General features: G+C 34.0%; 1 protein-coding gene across 2 annotated transcripts in view; it reads right to left on the bottom strand.

The window, feature by feature from the left end:
• Positions 1-22514, bottom strand: part of cald1b (caldesmon 1b) — a 48117-nt gene that overhangs the window by 20802 nt on the left and 4801 nt on the right. For both annotated transcript variants that reach the window (XM_073831505.1, XM_073831506.1), the window contains exon 2: positions 5891-5998. In XM_073831505.1, coding sequence (XP_073687606.1) covers positions 5891-5970 — 80 coding nt within the window. In that variant the 5' untranslated portion in view covers positions 5971-5998. The remainder of the gene's footprint in view (positions 1-5890; positions 5999-22514) is intronic.

The raw sequence follows: 22514 nt of genomic DNA, 5'->3' as shown, positions 1-22514 counted from the left end.
TAACAAACAAGAAGTTAATACTAATTGACTTTTTAGCCACAAGTTGCTGTTTTTGCTCTATTTTGTCAACGAAAATAGTTCCAAACAAAGCAACAGCAGAACTGTTTTGTGTCTCTGAGCAACACACGATGGTGTTTTGTTTGAATGAATCGGTTGAATGAATGAATCAAGGACTCACTCATGTAGTGATTTTCCACAACCTACTGGCAATTGTAGGTTTATATTTAAAGTATATCTTCCCTAGTGTCTTTTCCATAGTTTGGAACAACTAGGACTCTTCCTAAAGTATTTTCCGTAGTGTCTTGCGGAAGTATTCTTTTTTTTTTTTACGTTTTATGTTGCAGCCTTATGTTAAAATGCTTTAAATTACTTTTTTCCCACATCAATCTACACTCCACACACCATAATGACAAAGCACAAAACAGGTTTTGTAACAATTTTTAGAAAAACCTGAAATGATTCCATTGCATAAGTATTCATACCCTTTTCTGGGACACTTAAAATTTAGCTCAGGAGCACTCATAACACTTATAGATGTTGCCACACTTTGAGTGGAGTTAACCTGTGGCAAATTCATTTGAATGAGTATGACGTGGAAAGACACAGCCCTCAATAAAAGGCCTACCAGCTGAAAATGCATATCAGAGCAAAAACCAAGCCCTGAGGTCAAAAGAACTGCCTGTAGAGCTCAGAAATAGGATTGTGTCAAGGCACAGATATAGGGACGAGTTCAATAAAAATTCTGCTGCAGAGGTTCACAGAAGCATGTAGCCTCCATTATCCATTTTCGGAACAACTAGGACTCTTCCCAGAGCTGGCCTCCTGGCAAAACTGAGCAATTGATGGAGAAGGACCTTGGTTAGACTGGTGACCAAGAAGCTGATGGTTACTCTAGTTGAGCTCTATGATCATATACGCAGATGGGAGAAGCCTACAGAGGGACAAACATCACTGCAACACTCCACCAATCTGGGCTTTATGGCGGTGTGGCCAAACTCAATCCTCTCCTCAGTGAAGATACATTAAAACCTACTTGGAATTTGCAATAAAGCACCTTAAGAATTCTCAGACTGTGTGGAATAAGAATCTGTGGTGTGATGAACCTCAATTCCAAGCATCATGTTTGAAGGAAACCAGGCACTGACCTGCGCAGTAGCATCCCAAAAGTAAAGTGTGGTGGTAGCAGCCTCATGCTGTAGGGCTGTTTTTCAGCAGCAGGGACTGAAGGACTCAGAGTAGAAAGAAAAGCTCGACACAGCAAAATATAGAGAGAGTGTTGATGAAAACATAGCATTCAGAACCTCAGACTGAGCAGAAGGTTCACCTTCCAACGAAAAGTGACCCTGATCACACAGCAAGAGTGGCTTATAGACAACTCTGTGAATGTCCTTGAGTGGCCCAGCCACAGCCTGGACTTAAACCCAATCAGATATTTCTGGAGAAACCTGACAAAGCTTGAGAGGTGGGAAGAGGTACAAAATACAGATGTGCAAAACTTGTCACATCATGCCCAAAAAAAGACTGGTAAAGGTGCTTCTACTAAATACTGACTTAAGGGTATGAATACTTATGCAAAGTACTTATTTCAGTGTTTTATTTTTAATAAATTGGCAAAGTTGTCACAAATACATTTTGTGCTTTGTCATTATGGAGTGTAAATTGATGTGGGGGACAAAAGTAATTTAAATCAGTCTAACAAGGCTACAACCTAAAACGTGAAAAAATAAAGGGGTATAAATACTTTGTCAAGGCACTGTATGTACTTTTTTACTTTTAGTTAAAGTTTTATTTCAAGTGACTAAAATGTTTGTTGTTGTTGTTTCATTTAACTATCATAACCATGTGTTAACTTATCTAATTTTATTTTAATAAGCTATATCACCAGTCTGTATGATATTTGGACTGGACCTAGACTGGACATTAATCTTAAGTCAGAAATTAAAAGCATGGTGTCACATTTCATGTCTGTTTTGGTCATTGGTTTCTCCCATTGTCTTCCCCTGTCATTCTGTTGTGATTTGGTTTAACCCTCGTTATTGTTATTCCCTGCACCTGTCTTTGATTTTACCCGTCACCTGTGTTTAATGATTAGTTTGTCTTTAAGAGTCTGTCTTTGAGTTCAGTTCCCGGTCGGTCCTTGATGTTACGTGGATGTCGTGTGTGCCTAAGTTCTCAGAGTTCCTGCCTTGTACTTCTTGAAGATTTATATTAAATTCCTAATTGTTTATATTTTGTCAATTGTCTCGTCTACACGACTCATAACACATGGTAAAGTGGCAGAATTACTTAATGAAATGTATTTTATGTATTTTTAATAAATTAATAGCAAGTGTTATCCTTCTTTTCTGAATTTTCATCACAAAGACTATTGTATAAAACTAAAAATATCCCCGAGGATAAACTCTGTAATCTTCTAGACTCTAAATATTGCAAAGACAAAAAAAAAAAAAAAAAAAAAAACTATGGAAAGTGTGAGACTGATAGTGTATGTTATCGTTAGAGTAACTAACAAACCCAAAAATATTGGATTGATGCCGATCTTACATCCATAGCTTTTCCAAGGACACTACCCCGTCCATTACCACCCACAAATTCACAAACAGTACAGTACTGATCATGTGCATTCCAACCTACGTGAACATATGATCATATGTGCTGACAGTCATGTGTAACTCTAGTATGTGCTTTCATCTGTTCTCATTCTCTCACAAAGAGCAGTAAAGCATCTGTCATCTCCGGTAGTACACATCTGTGGATCAGTCCTTAAATGGAGCGCTGGACAGTGGGAGTTCTAAGGATGGAGCAACAGCAGCTCTCAGTCTAAGAGTGGGCCAAGTCATGCTGAACTATAAACACACTGAACAAACCTGGCCTGCCAAACCCACAGTGCACATTAGCCATTCTAATAGACAGTTTTTATGTATTTCAAGGATTAATATGAAGAGAATAAAGTTTTGCAAGCTTTAAAGGACCATTTTAAATGTCCATATTTTCCATATTACATGAGAATGTTAATGTTCGCTGCTGGGTAGCACTTCAAGCTGTTTTTGAAATACAGTAAAGATGGATTTCCACAGAAGGTTTGTGTAAAAACAGAAACGCATGAATAAATCAAAACTGGTTCAAACAAATGCCGTGTAAAAAGAACAATTGACATTTATTGTGCACAAAAAAAACAATAATGCAATGGCAATGCTATTTCTCTTCTTTATAATGACATTAAACATTGCTCCACTGTATCCACTAATAGCAACATATCATTATATATCTGCATTGTATTTGTTTCAAAAATATAGAAAAAAACTGTAATATTGCAAAATGTTATTACAATATAAAATAATGGTTTCTATTGTAATATACTTTAAAATTGAATTTATTCCTGTGATGCAAAGCTGAATTTTCATCAGCCATTACTTCAGTCTTAAGTTTCACATGATCCTTCAGAAATCCTTCTAATATACGGATTTATTATTAGAACGATCTATATTGGATTATATATTGCAACAGTTACCCTGCAAAGTATTTATTTAGAAATTGTGATATTTTTTCAAGATTCTTTGATAAATAAAAAGCTCAAAAAAACAGCATTTATTCAAAATATAAATATTTTCTAACAATGTTAGTATTTGCTATCACTTTCTATCAATTTAACACACCTTTGGTGAATAAAAGTATTAATTTCTTTCAAAAAAAAAAAGAAGAAGATATATATATATATATATATATATATATAATTTTATTTTTTATTTTTTTTGCTGCATTATTCATCATTTTTAATGGTAATTCTCATTTGAAATTTACTATAGCACATTTAATTTTATTGAAATCAGCATAATTTAGGACAACAAAATGTAAGATTATTTAAAAATAATTTAGCATTTAAATAATATTTTTTTTATTACAGTAATGATAATATTTTATTTTGCATTAAAACAATTATAAATAAAAAAATGCTTCATTTTCCTAAATATAATTTCTTAAATATAATGTGTGTATGCTATTATTTCATATATAAACTGTACTATAACATTTATTTTTATTGAAATCAGCGTAATTTACACAAAACAACAATCTAGTATACATAATGTTTTTTTTTCATTAGAGTAGATAAGATATTATTTTGCATTGAAACAATGATAATAACAGAATTAATAATAAAATATATATATATATATATATATATATATATATATATATATATATATATATATATATATATATATATATATTTCTCATTTATTTGTGTGATTACAGTTGACTATACTGAAAAAATACATATAAAATGTATTAAATGTATTATTTCATACATATAATTTGTAATTTAACATATAATTTAATTTTATAACAAAATTGTATTTACTTAATTTTATTTTATAAATATTTTATAAATTATATAATATAAATAATATTTTCCATGTGTCTGTATTAAAACATTTTTAAAGATATTTAGATTTTTTTTTTGCAGTATTCATTATTCTCAATGGTAAATTTCTATTGAAATTTTATAGAACATATTTATTTTTATTGAAATCAGTGTAGTTTAGACAATACATCAAACTAGCTGTATTTCAAAATAATTTTGCATTTAAATAATACATAATTGTTCTTTTTATTACAGTAATGACAATAAGATTTTATTTTGCATCGGAACAATAACAATTACAGGAAAAATGCTTCATTTGCTTCATTTAAATATAATTTTTCATTTCTTTGTGTGATTATAGTTGACTATACTGAGAAGAAAAAAAATATATATATAATTTCATATAATATTTTATATTACTAACTATACTGAAAAAATCTATAATATTAAATTAATTTTCATATCATTTAATTTAATATCATTTAATATTTTATATTACAAATTTATTATAATTTGTAATATCAAATATAATTTTATTTTAATTTATAAATTTAATTTAATTTAATTTTATAATATAAATATTTTTTAAATTGTATTATATAAATACTATTTTCCATAAACAAAATTGTGCCTTTATTAAAATATTTTCAAAGATATTCTGCATTTTTTTTATTCATTATTATCAATAAATTAAGTAATTCTCATTTGAAATTTACTGTAACATACTTATTTTTATTGAAATCGCCGTAATTTAGACAATAGACAAGCTAGCTTTATTTAAAAATAATTTAGCATTTAAATAACAAAATGTTTTTTAGATGGAAGAAAATGCTAAAACTGAAACAAAAATGAAATAATATATATATATATATATATATATATATATATATATATATATATATATATATGTATGTGTATATATAAAGTACTCATTTTTAATTAAGTTTAACTTAATGTACTAAAATAACTGAAGCTGAACTTATAACATTTAAAAATGGTTTCAAAATATTAATTAAAATCATAATAGTATCTCAGTGATACTAAAATAACACTATTTTGCATTGAGATTTCAAGGTTTGAATCTTTAAACCAAACTAAACTAGTGTGCATCCCATCTACCAGTCAAACCATTTCATGTCTGAAAGAAACTATCACAAAATATATATCCAATGTGAGTATAAAATCAGATATTATCTGGATTTACTCTTCCGACCCATCAACTGTAACAAAACACTGTAAATGTGGGAAGACATTTACAAGCATGTCAACCTTTATAAGGTATAAAAAGGCGAAGCATAGGAACGGTTGTTTGGATCACGCAGACGTAGGCCTCTCCAACTTGACCAGACTATTATAGACAGCACTCCTGTGGCTTAAAATAGCATTGAACTCATCTTCGAGATGACAGTGATATAAATTTATTGCATCATCTAAAATAGTGAATCCCATTCAATAATGAATGCAACTGAGAGCAAATTCTACATTTTGTTGAAACAATGCGTGTAAATTAAAATGTTTGTGACTTACTTCTCCGCCTCCCGCTGCATCTCTTCACGCTTTTGTCTCCGTAACTCTCTGCGGCGCTCAAAATCAAAATCCTCGTCCATGGTTCACACAGAGCTCTTGGGGTACAAGCTGAAAGAAAGAAAGACCGTCAGAAAGGGTGGGATTTATAAAGATTTGAGCTGTCCTGATCACTTTAATTCAAAGTCAAGACGCTCCCTGTCAGCTGTTTGGCTTAGAACTTACCAGGACCACAACATTCCAGTTTCTTGAACCATTCCCCTTGAACAACTACCAGGAAAGGCAAACTATGCCACACATTTCACTTCACCACTGATCTTTTCTACTCATGGAAATATTATTTTAAAGTCCCCATGAAATCAAAATGGAAGTTTTTTGGCATTTTGTATGAATATATTAGCTTTAGCGTTATTTATAAACCGTAAGTAACATATAAGCATTCAAACCTGTTAGTCTCTAACTTCCGCCAATATGGATCAATGATTTTGATGATATCACCCTGCACTTCAGCTTCTCAACAAACTTTCTGTCCATTATTTTAATTCTGCACAGAATGCCAAATTTTTCGGAGAAATAGATGATGAAATAGATTGTGGTTGTCATACGCTGTCAAATGCGGCTTTATCGAGCTCAGCGGCTGTGATATAAACAAAACGCAATTGGCTGTTTAAAAAAAGGGGGCGGGAATGCTTGATATGTCCCACCCTATCTTACAATTTCAGTTAAAGTTACGTCAACACAGAATAATGCTGCATGTTTCAAAGCAGTTCAGAGGACTTAAGTTTTGATATCTTTCATTCTTAGCTCTCAGTTCTTGCTATACAATATTTATATACAATTTTAAGAATTGATATTATTTACAAACTTTTTGCAGGAGCTTCATATACAGTCAAGCCCAAAATTATTCATACCCCTGGCAAATTCTGACTCAAAGTAACTTTTATTCAACCAGCAAAGTTTTTTTGACCGGAAATGACACAGGCTTCTCCTAAAAGATAATAAGATGATGTACAAGAGGCATCATTGTGGAGAACATTTTTTTTCAGCTTTTATTTACATTTAAACAAAAAGTGGCATGTCCAAAATTATTCATACCCTTTGCAAACTGTCACAGTCTATGGGAAAATCCAAAGTTCTATACCATTCCAAATAGTCCAAGCTGTTCTAAAGCATCCTAATTACCCTGATTCATTGGGAACAGCTGTTTTAATCAACTCAACAGGTGAAAAACAGAAGCTCTTTGCTGTTGGTTTGTGGACAGTCATGGCTAAGACAAAGGAGCTCACTGAGGACCTCCATCTGCACATTGTGGCTGCTCACAAGTCAGGAAAGGGCTATAAGACCATGTCTAAATGTTTTGAAGTTCCAGTGGCTACAGTGCAAAGTATTATTAAAAAATACAAGACGTTCTGCACTGTAAAAAAAGCCAAAAGTGACACCTGTGCTGGCCAGGAGGATAGTGAGAAAGGTAAAAAAAAGAATTCAAGGATCACCACCAAGGCCATCCTGATGAATCTGGGCTCTGCTGGTGGCAACATCTCAAGGCAGACAAGATGTTGCCACTGCACACCGCTGGGTTCCACGGACGCAGACCAAGGAGGACACCACTTCTCCAGATAAAGCACACAAAAGCCCTCTTGGCCTTTGCAAATGCTCATCTGGACAAAGAAAATTTTATTGAATTTGGCCACAATGATGTAGCCTTCATTTGGCGTAAAAAGAGAGAAGCCTTCAACCTAAGAACACCATCCCCACTGTCAAACATGGTGGTGGGAACCTAATGTTTTGGGGGTGTTTTTCAGCCGGTGGACCAGGGAACCTAATCACAGTAAATGGCACCATGAAAATGGAGCAATACATCAAAATTCTCAACAACAACATCAGGTAGTTTGCAGAGAAACTTGGCCTTGGGCACCAGTGGATATTTCAGCACAACAACGACCCAAAACACACAGCAAAAGTGGTGAAGAAATGGTTAGCAGACAAAAACATTAACATTTTGCAGTGGCCCAGCCAGAGTCCTGACTTAAATCCAATTGAGAATCTGTGGAGGGAGCTAAAGATCAGGGCAAGAAGACCCTCCAACCTGAAAGAGTTGGAGCTCATTGCTAGAGATGAATGGGCAAAAATACTAGTGGAGACATGCAAAAAGCTGGTCAGCAATTATAGGAAGTGTTTGATTGCTGTAATAGCCAATAAAGGCTTTTCTATTGATTATTGAGAAGGGTATATGAATAATTTTGGACATGCCACTTTTTGTTCAAATGTAAATAAAAGATGAGTAATATTTTTTTCCACAATGATGCCTCTTGTACATCGCCTTATTATCTTCTGGGAGACGTCTGTGTCATTTCTAATAGAAAAAAAAAAAACTTGCTGTTTGAATAAAAGTAACTCTAAGTCAGAATTTGCCAGGGGTATTAATAATTTCGGGCTTGACTGTATGCTCTGTATAATATTTTAAAATATATATATTTTTTGACAAACAATTTTCCATCTTGTATAGTATAGTATAGTATAATATAGTAAAGTATAGCATTTCCTCGTCTTCACTTATTTTTGTATTTAATATAAAGAGGGAAAACATCTAACTGGCGGATTTAAATATATGATAATGCAATGATTTAATGTTTTATCATCAATTTAAGAAAAAGAGTTACAAGAACATAGTGATGGGATAAACAAACCTTTTTAAGCTTCAAATCAATTGAACCAATTGCTACGTAAAATTATTCACTGTTTTGAAGCGCTCGAAACATCACACACTGGTGATGCCTGCTGGTCAAAACTGTGTAAATACAACAAAAATATGCATAAAAACAGCTTTTACAAACCCATTGCAAACGATTTCTTAAAATATAATACATTAAATTAAATGCAATTAAAGTAATAAAATGGCATTAAATATTAAGTGTCTGTATAATGTGTGTAATGTTAATTTGCAGGGCTTGTTTTGTTTGTTTTATGGAGAGCTTGTCAGTAAGATGCTATTAATTACTACTCATCCTTACACAAAAGTCTCATTAAAAATATCTACAAATTGATAAAACTTCAAGATCAAGTAAAAACCATAGATGCTCTCAATGGAAAAAAAAAAATCGTTAACTTTGGTAGTTTGATACGTGCTTTGAACCACTGTTTCGAAACAAATGATTCACAAAGGTTTCGAAGCTTCGAAAGCGCCTATCACTATTTGTCTCATCTGTCATTGGAATGTTATGAAGCCCCGCTCAAAACCGACACCATTGGTTGAACCAGTGTTGCTATGTCGAAAACGCTATGCCTCAGAACCATTAGGGATAGTTCACCCAAAAATTAAAATTCTTGTTAAAAATTCTTGTAAAAATTCTTTCATTTTTCAGTTTTTTTTTTTGGAACACAAAAATATTCTCGTAGGTTTGCAAAATTACGGTTGAGCCACTGAAGTCACATGAACTATTTTATCAATGTCCTTACTACCTTTCCGGGCCTTGAACGTGTCAGTTGTGTTGCTGTCCATCCAGGGTCAGAAAGCTCTCAGATTTCATCAAAAATATCTGAAGATAAATATTACAGGTTTGGAACAACATGAGGGTGAATAATGACAGAATTTCATTTTTGGGAGAACTATCCCTTTAACCTACAAATAACTTACTTCAGTCCAATATGTATAAAAACTAGTTATGAAGAAAGTAGTTTAACATATTTAACAGAACAAAGCAAAAAATGTGTACTTAAAATATTCATCTCAGATTACTCAGAACTGATGCAGTTAATTTAGTACTACTATAATCTTGACATCTTCCATGGAGCAACAATGACCTACTGCTTTTCTTGAAAACATTCCCAGCTTTGTGGGTTGGGAAATATGTCTGTCAAGCTGTCAAGGTGTAGGTCACCACAGCAAATTCTGGCAGGTGCAAAGCAGCCAAGTGTCAGCCAAGCAGACGTCCTCGTAAGTGTTTGTTTACGTGTGCCCATTAGGCACTGCTGCCTGTTTCTATCATTACTAGTCGAGTGCTGCTTATTTAATAGAACCTTTTTGGAACGACTGCTATTTAGGGCGGCAGACAGCGAGTGAGTGTCCTCAGGCGGTTTTATTGTATGTCACATTGCTAGAGCGCGCTGCTGCGTTTCCTAAACACGACAACCATCGCGAAACTGACTCTGACTAGCGAAAACAACACTTTTGAACTGGTTCTTTCTTAATGACTCAAAAAGAGCTTGAAACGCATGTGCGGTTGGTTATCGGTTTGAATCGCTATGATGAACTGTGATGAAAAATGCTGAAATAGTCAATTGTTGTCATGTTTTGGGCTGTACTAATTGTCCGACTAGAAAAATCATTTAGAGGACTATAGACTGCCAAATGTTTTAACAAAACATGGAGAAGAGTGCAAAAAACTGTCTGAGGAACAAAATGCGTTTGTGGTTGGCCATACTGAACCAGGATTTTCAAGGCAAGAATCTTGACAACATTTGTGTTTGTTCTTAGCATATCCGGTCAGGTGGGTGAAATTAGGCTAATACCTTAAACAATACTGCATCTTTACCACCTGTTAACTTTAGTTTGTCAAATTATTGTACCCTTTCCTGCTTTCTAAGTCCTTCTCTATTTGATTTTGCAGCTTTTACACGTTTTGTCCATGGTTTAGACATCATAAAGTAGCAGAACAACATATTCAATAGTACATTAGCCATACAATCCATGCTGTTGTTTACATCCGAGTATCGCACAAAAAAAAAAAACAACAACATCTGAGTATTGCCAATATGGTGGCACATCCAGGTAACCAAATTGTGACGTAAATGCAAACCCTCTATCCACCTTTTTCCTGGATAACCGATGAGTGGCCCCATGATTGATTCTAACTTCCATTTAAATGCTTTCATGTTCTGGTCTCCATAGAAATCCACATAAAACAGGGTAAAAAATATAGACTGGATTGAAACTTTTTCATAATAACTAAATATAATAATGTGTGCTGATTTAACATTATATTAAATTGACTAGAAACACCAGACACTGGTAATGTAAAGCACCGTTCCAGTCGGGCGAGACTTCTGCATTCAGATACTGAATGTGTGCTGTATGGAGGACAAGGAATGGCACTTAAAGGGATAGTTCACCCAAAAAATGCCATTAATTACTCACCCTCATGCCATTCCAAACCCGTAAGACCTTAGTTTATCTTCAGAACACAAATTAAAATATTTTTGATGAAATCCGAGAGCTTTCTGACCCTGCATAGAGAGCAACTCAACTGACAAGGTCCAGAAAGGTAGTATGGACATTGATAAAATAGTCCATAGTCCATCAGTGGCTCAACCACAATATTCTCAAGCTACGAGAATACTTTTTTTTTGCACAAAGAAAACTAAAATAATGACTTTAGTCAACAATTTCTTCTCTTCTGTGTCAGTCTTCAACACACATTCACAAGAGTACCACATAGTTCTCGTAGCTTTATAACATTACGGTTGAACCACTACTGTCACATGAACTATTAATACCTTCCTTAATGTCTTTCTGGGCCTTAAACATGTCAGTTGCATTGCTGTCTATGCAAGATCAGAAAGGTCTCGGATTTCATCCTGTTCTGAAGATGAACGAAGGTCTTACAGGTTTGAAACGACATGATGGTGACAGAATTTCATTTTTGGGTGAACTATCCCTTTAAGAATCACTCCTAAGCATAAACCATAAAATACGGTGCGGTTCAGGTGGTCAGAGAGCACTTTATCATCTGTGACAGGAAACCTGGTTGGACCATTTTGGTAAGGATTTTATAGTTTCACACAAACCTCCATTTTATATTATAATACCTTTGCATCGATATGGGAACAATTAGGCTGCTGGTGTCACAAAGCCTGTTCTGTGTTCTTCTCTCCGTATCACATGTGTGCAGCGCTGGGCCAGACTGAAAGCACCCAGCAGGCTAGAGGTGAGTGGACTTGTTGGACGTCTGCTTCCACTGGAGCTGCTGGCTTGTTTGGTTTGGCTCTCCTCCAGAGGTAGAGGAACAAGGCTCTTGCAGCAGTCTAAAGAGTCTCCATATGTGCGTAAACTGAAAGAAGTCTTGTAAATGGTGACCTCATGTGAGGGCTTTCTGGGTGACAGACGCATAAGGCTTTTCTGAACCCTCTTAACCCGTGCCTGCAACCTGTCACATCTGTCAGCAGAAGGCTGATGTGCTTTGACCACTGGGTTAATGTGCTGCAACTACGCATAAGACAATATGTAGGCAATTTCCTACATTTGCATTGGGTTTGATGTGAGAAACTGTTGGTGAGCCCAGTGGAAAACTAGTGGATTGATCAGATTTCAGTGGAACACTTTTCACTGCATTTATCAAATATAATCAAAAGGCAGTTCACACTTTTGACAGTTTTATAAAGGAAATTTGTGCAGTTGCCTGCACTTGTTTGTTGAATGCATCAGTCCTGTTTTAGTAATTTGGTAAAATAGGCATTTATTAATTAAATATTAAATAATCCAAATTTTATGCGTGAGTCAAGTCCATAATCTTTTTATATTAAAAAAGTCATTAAATGTTATCTGAAGACAATTTTAATAGTATCTTTTTACTAAATACAAGAATTTTAATTATTTCTTTAATTACATTGCTGATATTTCAGTTTTCTAAACAAATGTTCAATTTATACTTAATAGTTTTATTTTAGCAAGGATGCTTTAAATTGATCAAAAGTAATGATAAAGACATTTATAATGTTACAAAAGATTTCTATTTCAGATAAATGCTGTTCTTCTGAACTTTCAATTCTATCAAGAAACCTGAAAAAATTCTACTCAGCTGTTTTCAACATAATAATAATAAGAAGAAATGTTTTTTGAGCAGCAGATCATAATATTAGAATGATTATTGAAGGATCATGTGACTGGAGTAACGATGCTAAAATTCAAAATTGAAATCACTGAAATAAATAACATTTTAAAATATATTCAAATAGAAAACAGTCATTTTAAAAAGCAAAAATATTTCCAATTTTTGCTGTTTTTGCTGTACTTTGGATCAAATAAATGCAGGCTCAGTGAGCAGAAGAGACTTCTTTAAAAAACATTAATAATCTTACTGTTCAAAAACTTTTGACTGGTAGAATTTATTAAAAGATTTATTGAAATGTTTGAAGTTTAAATTAACTTTTCTTTGTTGTACTTCTTTCAAAATCCTAAAACATCTTATTTACACTGTTTATTTTCAGATTTAATTTAAAAAAATGCAGATTTTAATTATGTCTTGAAATTCTAAACCCCATTGCATGTTTCTGTAGCTCTCTTGCAGAATAATATATTTCTAAAGAAATATTTTTCCGTATGTTAGGACAAAACATGAGGACTTGATAAAGAAAATCAGGAACAAAACAACCTCAGGAATAAATGGAGACACTGAAGAATTCAGGAATTTCTCCAATGCTGTTAAAATAAAGGTAAATAAAACCAGACTAAGTGATCTGTAGGCATTTTCTTTTTCTGTTCCCATTTTTCGTTCTCATTACAGAAAGAAATTACACAACGCTTTTGGGTACAGTGGGCATGTTATACATTTCCCAGACTCCTTTTCGCTGTCCAGTCTTCCTACCACAAGTTATCGTCGAATCCACAAATCATTTCCACAAGGCGGAGATGGAGAACATATTCTAATTTACACATCTGTGACTGATTCCAGGTCCTGGGCAATTTGCCGTCTTCATGGTTTTCATTTTTCATGCAGAGAGTTTGAATACATTAGACTCCACTTGTATGACCAACATAATGCTTTTGCACTAAAGTACACATAGATAAAAAAAAAGCATGAAATGTATCTCATTAGAACTTTTACAGTACAGACTGACAGATCATGTCCAAATCCGTTTAAAAGATTTATATAGCGTATCTTAAGCCTGTAATGGAATTCCTGTGAGTCAGGAAGTCAGCATTTTGGAGCCATTGCTACCACCCAGGTAAGACTGGGTGAAGCCGTTTACGATGACATAACGAGCTGTCTAGTGGCTTTTCTATAAAGCTTTATTATGTGTGGACAGGACAAACGTGCTGAGCCAGAATACACATCAGGGTGGGATCTACATCCAAGCCAAAACCAACGAGAGCTTTGCAAGATGCTGAAACGATTTTCTAGCCACTGATAAAGTACCTGCTTTCCATTTGATTTATTCACTTATTCAGACCTTGAGATACAGTGCATTAGAAAGGATTATTGCATACAGTATAGTTTATTTTTCTTGCATCACTCTGTGGTCTCTTTCCCGTGATATAATGAAATAATTTCACATTTAATATTTTATGGTCATTCTTTTACATCTTCACAGGATGTAAAAACTTAAAGGGTTAGTTGACTCAAAAATGAAAATTCTGTCATTAATTACTCACCCTCAAGACCTTTGTTCATCTTCTGAACACAAATTAAGATATTTTGATGAAATCTGAGAGCTTTCTGATCCTGCATAGACAGCAGTGCAACTGACGTGTTCAAGGCTCAGAAAGGTAGTAAGGACATTGTTAAATATCTTCCATATCAGCATTAAAGACTGATATGGAAGAGAAGAAATTGTTGAATAAAGTTATTTTTGTTTTCGCACAAAAAGCATTCTCGTAGCTTCATAAAATTAAGGATAAAACCACATATTGATGTCCTTACTACCTTTCTGGACCTTAAACATATCAGTCTATGCAGGGTCAGAAAGCTCAGGCAGGGTCAACAAAGGTCTTACAGGTTTGGAACGACACTATAGGGTGAGTAATTAATGACAGAAATTTTGGGTGTACTACACTCTTAAAAATAAAGGTGCTTGAAAAGGTTCTTCACAGCGATGCCATAAAAGAACCATGTTTGGTTCCTCAAAGAACCATTTAGTCAAAGGTTCTATAAAGAACCATCTCTTTCTTACCTTTTTATAATCTGAAGAACTTTCGCCACAAAGAACATTTTGTGAAACAGAAAGGTTCTTCAGATGTTAAAGGTTCTTTATGGAACCATTTAAACAAAAAAGGTTCTTCAATGGCATCGTAAAGCACCTTTATTTTTAAGAGTGTATACCTTTAACAAAATTGACAGAACTTTCATTTTTGGGTGAACTATCCCTTTAACAAAATTATTCATTTTTGTACCTTTTAGGGATCCCCCCCCCCCCCACCTCTATACAATAGTTGCTGGTCAAAAATTATGATATAAATTTCTTGTTATGCTATATATGCTGGTACTAATTTTTAGATGTAAACTTTTCTTTCAATTATCACAGGTTTTGTATTTCTTTTTGGAACTGATTAGGCCACATTGATCTGAGATTACGCACCTCAGTTTTTGAAACTTAGGTGCATAACGTTCCAAAAAAAGAAATACAAAACTTGCTAAATTAAAGAAACATATCATAATTAAAGATTTACAAGCAATTTTTAAAAGGCTCGTCATTTTCAGCCAAGCATAAGGGTGAAAGGGATAGTTCACAGAAAAAAATACAAAATTCTGTCATTAATTGCTCACCCTCATGTCGTTCAAAACCTGTAGGACCTTCCTTCATCTTCGGAACACAAATTAAGATATTTTTGATGAAATATGAGAGCTTTCTGACCCTGCATAGACAGCAATGGTACTATTATTCTAACGGTACTCTTGTGAACACACGTCGAAGACTGACACGGAAGAGAAGAAACTGTTAAATAAAATCGTTACTTTTTTTGCGCACATAAAGTATTCTTGTAGCTTCGTAACATTACGGTTGAACCACTGATGTCACTATTTTGGACTATGGACTAGGGCTGGACGATTAATCGAAAAGTAATCAAAATCGAAAATTCTGAACCTCTAAACAATGTAATTTTCCCATGTCGGTTATTTAGTTTTTTTAATCCTGTTAATACTTTCCCATTAAAAACATAAAAACATACTACCACGTGTGTAGTCAGTGCTATACTAGTCTCAGCCTCAGACGTCACGCCCACGGAACGTTGGCCAAACGCCTGAAGCATATCGTACACTTAACTGGAAACACTTCAGGAATGTCAAAGTCGTCATCTGATTAGTTGAATTTGATCGGATTTCTGGGAGACGCGAGTGTCGCGTTTATTTCCGGTCCGCCGGGAAACAAAGCGCAGACTGATTTACTCGGCGTTTTGCTAAAAGGTGCTTATGCAGACGCCATTGTTGTTATACACTTTTGTGACGTTCGCGACCAAATTACTGACTTACTGCTTGTTCTCCCTCTTCTTCATTAACTTTCAATGCTGGTTATTTCAATGATTGACTTGTTGCATGCCAGTCTTTTGTTGTGGGGGCATTTCCACGCACCGAAACGTGACGCTGAACGAAATGAACTGTTATTGGTTGTTTGACATGTCGGTCAAATGGCCTTATGGGCGGGCCTTGGCCAATGAAAGCTGCCATGGATTCCAGACCTTCAGCCGTCAGTCTGAAGGTCTGGCTACGCGAGACTAGCGCTATACAGATGTGACCACTGCACTTGCATCTTTTGCAGTGTATCGCATGTGAGTGGCACGTTTAAGACGCTGTGTCAAGTTTACAGAATAGACCAATTCGGTGTTTACAAACAGTGATGACGGTTTTTGTGGGCGGAGCTTATTTGGTGGCAGAAAATGACAGTTGTCCAGTAGTGTTCTATGGAAGCCATGGAATAAAATAAAATAAAAAATGTAAATTTAAGTTTATATTTTAAAATTTTGACTTTATTTTTGCAATTTCAAGATTATATCTCATAATTCTGATAAGAAAAATCAACTCATCATTCTCTTTTCCCCTTGGCTCAGAATTATGAGTTTATATCCCGCACTTAAAGGTTTTTTTTTTTGAGAATTGACAAACTTATAAAGTCAGAACTTTAAAGATAAAAACTTGCATTTGCAAGAAAAGTCAGAATTGTGAGACAAAATCAGGGCTTAAAAACGGAAAAAAAATCCATTCGGTTCACTCCGAGCAGAATTGATATTATAACGTTTCTATTCTTGCGTTCCTCATTAAACAATACGTTCCGAAAACGGTTTTCTAGAAAAAATACCGGTTAATAAACGTTATTTTATTACACGGCGCGATAGATAATATGCATAATAGGCTATTTTCACTCAAACAAAGCAGAACTCCAGATAGTTATGATTTTACATTTAATGCATAAAAGTAAAAGAAAACGTAATGCATTGTAACATTATAAAACAACAACAGATTTTTTTTTTACATTTAACACAACAGATCAACAACTTAAATTATAATATACCAAATAGGCTACTGGAAAAACTGGATGGGCTTCAGCAAAATATTTTATAAAAAAAAAAAAGTCAATCTATAGCTTACTTAAACTACAAGTTTTAATTAGGCTACAATAACTTAAACCTAAACATACCTTTGCACCTGAAACCGCCAGGTGCTAACCTTAAGCTCGTCGCATCAGAAAGGGCTCTGCTTATGACGTCTGCTTGGCGGGCATTTCAAGTTGTATGCGTCACCGTCGCATTTGCGCACACAATTTGAATTCATGTTTTTGGTCTGCCAAATTGATATAATAAAGAGAATGATAAAAATACCGTTATTAACCGGTTAATTTGGAATTTCTGTTTCCGTTTCTGTTCAGAACGATTAAAATTGATTTTGTTTTCGTTTTTGTTTTTGTTCCTGTTCAATGTCGTTTGTTTTCGTTTTTCATTTTCGTTCCTTGAACCGGTTCAGAGCCTTGGTCAAAATAGGTAAATGTTATGTAAAATGTCATAGGTTTAAATAGTATTTCATGCTGTAACTGTAGGGCTAACATAATGTCCACCATGAACTGCATATGTGAATATTATGTCGAGAAATTTATGTTTTAAAAGTAGAGTATTCATAGCAGTTTCATCCATAGTCTGTACGTTTAAATGTCTGCGTTTAGCTTCAAATGGCGTCTTTGACTTTTGTGTGAATGGCCAGTAAGAACCTAGACTAAATACTTGCACATATAGTGTGACAAGACAAGATTGGAAAGAGGAAGATCACATGCGCATGAGGGCAAAATAATATTAATAATAAAGTAAAAATAATTGTTTAATATTCATAATCGAGGTAAAGGTTCAATTAATCATGTTGATTGATTGATGCCACGGACCCACAAATCTTTTAGGCTGACATTTACTTAGGCTGACATTTATTTATCTTTATTTATTAATTTATTTTACTATGGGTGACATGGGTTCAATTCTGGAGTCATTTCCCACTTCCCCCACTCACTGGCTAAAACACTCACTTAAGTTGATCAATAAACCAGAACAAAAGATCTTTTACTCCTCTACGCTTATTTGAACAGTTTCTAGATTTATAAGAACAAGATGAAAGATTTAACTTATGGCATGTCTGTTATTTTATTTATCAAAACCATCAAAGACGAAGGCAGCAAGATGTTATGTTTTTCCTAAACCCATCTTTTTGATGTGTAATTAGCGTTAGTGCTGGCAATTACACCAAAACCTCAAATCACATCAAGAACAACTTGCCCTTAGCAGTAGAAGCAGCTGTACATTGGCAGTGAATCAAGCCCTCTCGAGTCCCTTCACTCCCCTGCTTCCGCCCCACCAATCTCCAGATGCACAGCCCGGGATCCCCAACCAGAGATGCACTGAATCAATGGTTGAGATCGTAAAATTCAGACCAGATAAATATGTGAATGCTTTTGTGCCATGACGTGTAACAGAACAGAATTACTGCTCACTAGTGAAGCCTTGCATAACCAAACATGGTTAAAGACGCTCACCCTGTGAAACTAACACGGGCTTCCGTTTAGACTGCAAGGCTTGGATCTCTAAATAAGCACTGTGTGATTTTTATGAGTTTCAATAGTAATGCTATAATGATCATAAAAGATAAGTTATGAAATGCATGATGCATCATGACATCCTGGTTTTAAATAAACATATGGAACAAAAACACTTGGATAATAACAATGCGTCATTAGTCATGGTGTCTTAAATAGGCCACATGCAGTAGTTTTGCCCTCTGTCACCCTTCAGCCTCTGTGCGATGCCTTTCATTTATGTACACCAGCTGTGAAGCATTGAGAATTATTTAGGGAAATGGGATTATGTAGTGCAGGCCTGCAGGCACTGGAACATAAACTGTTCTCAGAGTCTTAAACTGTAAAGTCTAGATCATCTAAATGAGCCATTCTCCATTTTTCTAACTGACCTGCTTATTTCCTGCTGAATTAAGGGTTGCTGCACCTGTGCCCCTTACGGAACAGAAAAGCTTCTGTTTCAGAATAACCCCATCATATGTCTTTGTCTAGATCTGTGCCAAGGGCTACAACCTTTTAGCCACTAGAAATAGTCATAAATGTAATAGATTTCAAGGGCTGCCCCCTAAAAGTCGACTAGTCGATGAGAAGAGGCTTGGTCGACCAGAATTTCGCAGAAAGTCACACAGTCCGTGACGAACAGATCTTTAATGGCTGGTTTATGTGGTAATATAGTACATCAGGACATCCAAATTCTCACCTATCATTCATCGACCTCAAATATGGACTTTTATCTGAAAGATGTATGTACACTGTAAAAAGTTTTCACCAGATTCAACTTAAAAACCCAAGTTCAGCAGCTGCCTTAAAATTTTAAGTTAAATTAGCTTAAACCTACAAGTCATTTTAACTTATTACAACAAAAATGAGTTGATTTAACTTGTGCGTTAAAATGACTTAATTTGATTTAACTTAACATTTTAAGGCAGCTGCTAAACGTACGTTTTTAAGTTGAAACTGGTGAAAACTTTTTACAGTGTAGTAGCAACTCTACATGGCAACTTTACAAATGTGCTCTATTAAAGTGTGTAAAAATATGATAAAAGTAAATCTGTGAAGACTCACAAATACGTTTATTTGTGTGCACTCAGAACAACAAGAAAACACTGCACTTTTGTAAAATAATAAGAGCAAACAGGATGTGCTTTCTGCCATCTCGGTTTTTTGTGAACTTGAGCACGTAACTTAGAACCTCTATTAATACTTGCCTTAGAGACATGAAAAATATATCTACTATGTCTACTTTTAAATGAACCAATTCAAATACAAAACAAATAGTCTTAGATTATGTAATCCTTATGACACATGCATATATGCATATAGGCATCAATAAACGTGCAATTAATAGACGACTAATGCTTAAAATGAACGACTACTAGTCGACCAGAAAAATCTTTAGTGGAGGTTAGCCCTATAGATTTCATATGTTTCTATAATTACAGGATGTGGACAGACTGTAAACAATAATTTTTTCTAAGTTGTAAATAGAATAATGATTATTACTGTAGGTTTTACAAGAAAATTCCAATTTTAATTTTTAATTCAATGTGTGTACAGATGCTAACTACTAACTAACTGTGATATGTTTCCTTGGTTCCAGTGTTGTTTTTGACAACCATCTTAGATTTAGTCTTAGTCTTAGTCTTTTGGACTAAAATGGTTATTAGTTTTAGTCAAATTTTAGTCACTTCTATATGTGATAGTTTTAGTCCAATTTTAGTCGACGAAAAGTCAAGAAGGTTTTAGTCTAGTTTTAGTCAAAAAAAGGGGAAAAAGTAGTCTTTTAACAAATTAATGTAGGTCAGTAAGTATTTTGCTGTTGGGTAGTGTCACTTATAAGCTGTGAAAATAGCAGATCTATAGTTCAACACAATGTGAGCTTCCGGATCGACTATTTTCACCAATAATTACAATAATGAAGGAATGTTTTAGAACATAAAAGACAAACAAGGATGGAATGCTAAAACGGCTTGCCATACTAGTATGGCAAAGATCATTTAATGCTAAAACGGCTTGCCATAGCGGCAGGTACTTTTTTAGGTTTTAATTGGCATGCACAATAAGCAGAAATGTCATGCATTTTAAACGTCTGACGGACCACCCACTAACATTTTCGTCTATTCTCGTCTCGTCAACGAAAACTCACACACGTCTCGTCATGTTTTAGTCATCAACAAGCCATTTTTATCTCGTCATCGTCTCGTTTTCGTCATGGAAAAAAGTGGCGTCAACGAAATGATTTCGTCATCGTCATCGTTGACGAAAACAACACTGCTTGGTTCACAAGATTCAAACCTTCACATCTACATTTAAGACTCCCTCAAAACCTGGGTGCTCCCAAATATTTTTTTGTATAATATAATCAGTTTAGGGCCCTATGTTTTATGCAATGTGGAAAACGCTGATGGAATCACGGAATCCAGACATAAAAATGGAATTTAGTGCATCGCTAATGCAGCATGTTACAGAATTTACCAAATTTTGGATGAATAAATCAAAAGTAGGTCAGTACACTTAAATCAAAACTAGTGTCAAAACTATAGACTAGTGTCTGTACCGCAAAAACACTATTTAAATATTAATTCTGCATGTTCTGCGTGTCTCTGTGTGAATGAATGGCACAGACATGCGGTTTCGTTTACTACACTCCTAACGTGTTTTTAGACACTGCCGCCTTAATATACCTGTGTATGAGTACATGAACACATAAATAATCTCTAGAATTGCTCTGAGATTCACTTTATGAGCATTTTACTATATATTTTAAGAAAACCTATCATCATATCATATACAAACAGAAACTTAAAGGTCTTCACAGCAACCCGTCAAAATAAAAGTTTAGTTTAACTTAAAGAATCTGTGACAGAAATACTTAATGTAATGATAGTACTACTAATAATAATACAGTTATTATTAAAACATTACTTTTTTAAGGAATATTTACCAGAATTTGTTTTTTACCAGAATTAATAATGCCCAACACAGTGTTTCTGAAAATGATAAATAAAATAAAATAATAGTATATTTTTATATATAAATAAAATTTAATTAGAGATGCTTTTGATTAATAAAATTTAATGAAACCATAGATATGAAATCCAGAAAATGAATGGAAAACACAGAATTTGGTTAAAATAAAACTGAATTTGAAAAAAAAAAAAACATTTATGTAATTTTCGTTACAATTTTAATACGTTTCATTAACTCAATTAATCTGACATGCTTTTTGATTACAATTTTTAATTTAACTGTTAAAACCGAGTCAGAGGAAAAAAAACAGAATTTTTGTATTGTTTTTGAAACAGGTCTGTTATGCTCAACAAGGCTGCATTTACTGGATAAAAAAATTGGTGAAATCAGTAATATTATTACATTTTAAAAATAGCTGTTTTCTATTTAAATATATTTTAAAATATCATGTATTTTGTGATGCATAGCTAAATTTTCAGTAGCCATTACAGCTTTCAGTGTCATATTATCATTATCAGTGTTGAAAACAGTTTTACTGCTTAATATTTTTGTGGAAGCTCTTTGATAAATGGAAAGTTTAATAATAGTCACTTTTGATCAATTTAATGCATCCTTAAACCATCATTGTAGAAAATTTTACTGACCCCAAATATTTAAACATTTGTGTGTGTATACTGTGTGTGTATATATACTGACCCCAAGTACAGAGTATATATATATATATATATATATATATATATATATATATATATATATTTCTCATTTGTTTGATATTTTATTGATGTGTTTTCATCATTTTATATCATTTTTACAGTGCAAGCAGAAGCACCAACTCCCTGTGCCAGTGGTTTTAAAACTAAATACACATTGGTGTGCACATACTTTCGGCCAAATGATG

Source organism: Garra rufa, chromosome 25 (genome assembly GCF_049309525.1).
Source record: "Garra rufa chromosome 25, GarRuf1.0, whole genome shotgun sequence".
NCBI lineage: Eukaryota > Metazoa > Chordata > Actinopteri > Cypriniformes > Cyprinidae > Garra > Garra rufa.
Note: the sequence above shows the minus strand (reverse complement) of the source record. Positions and strands in the feature narration are given on the sequence as shown.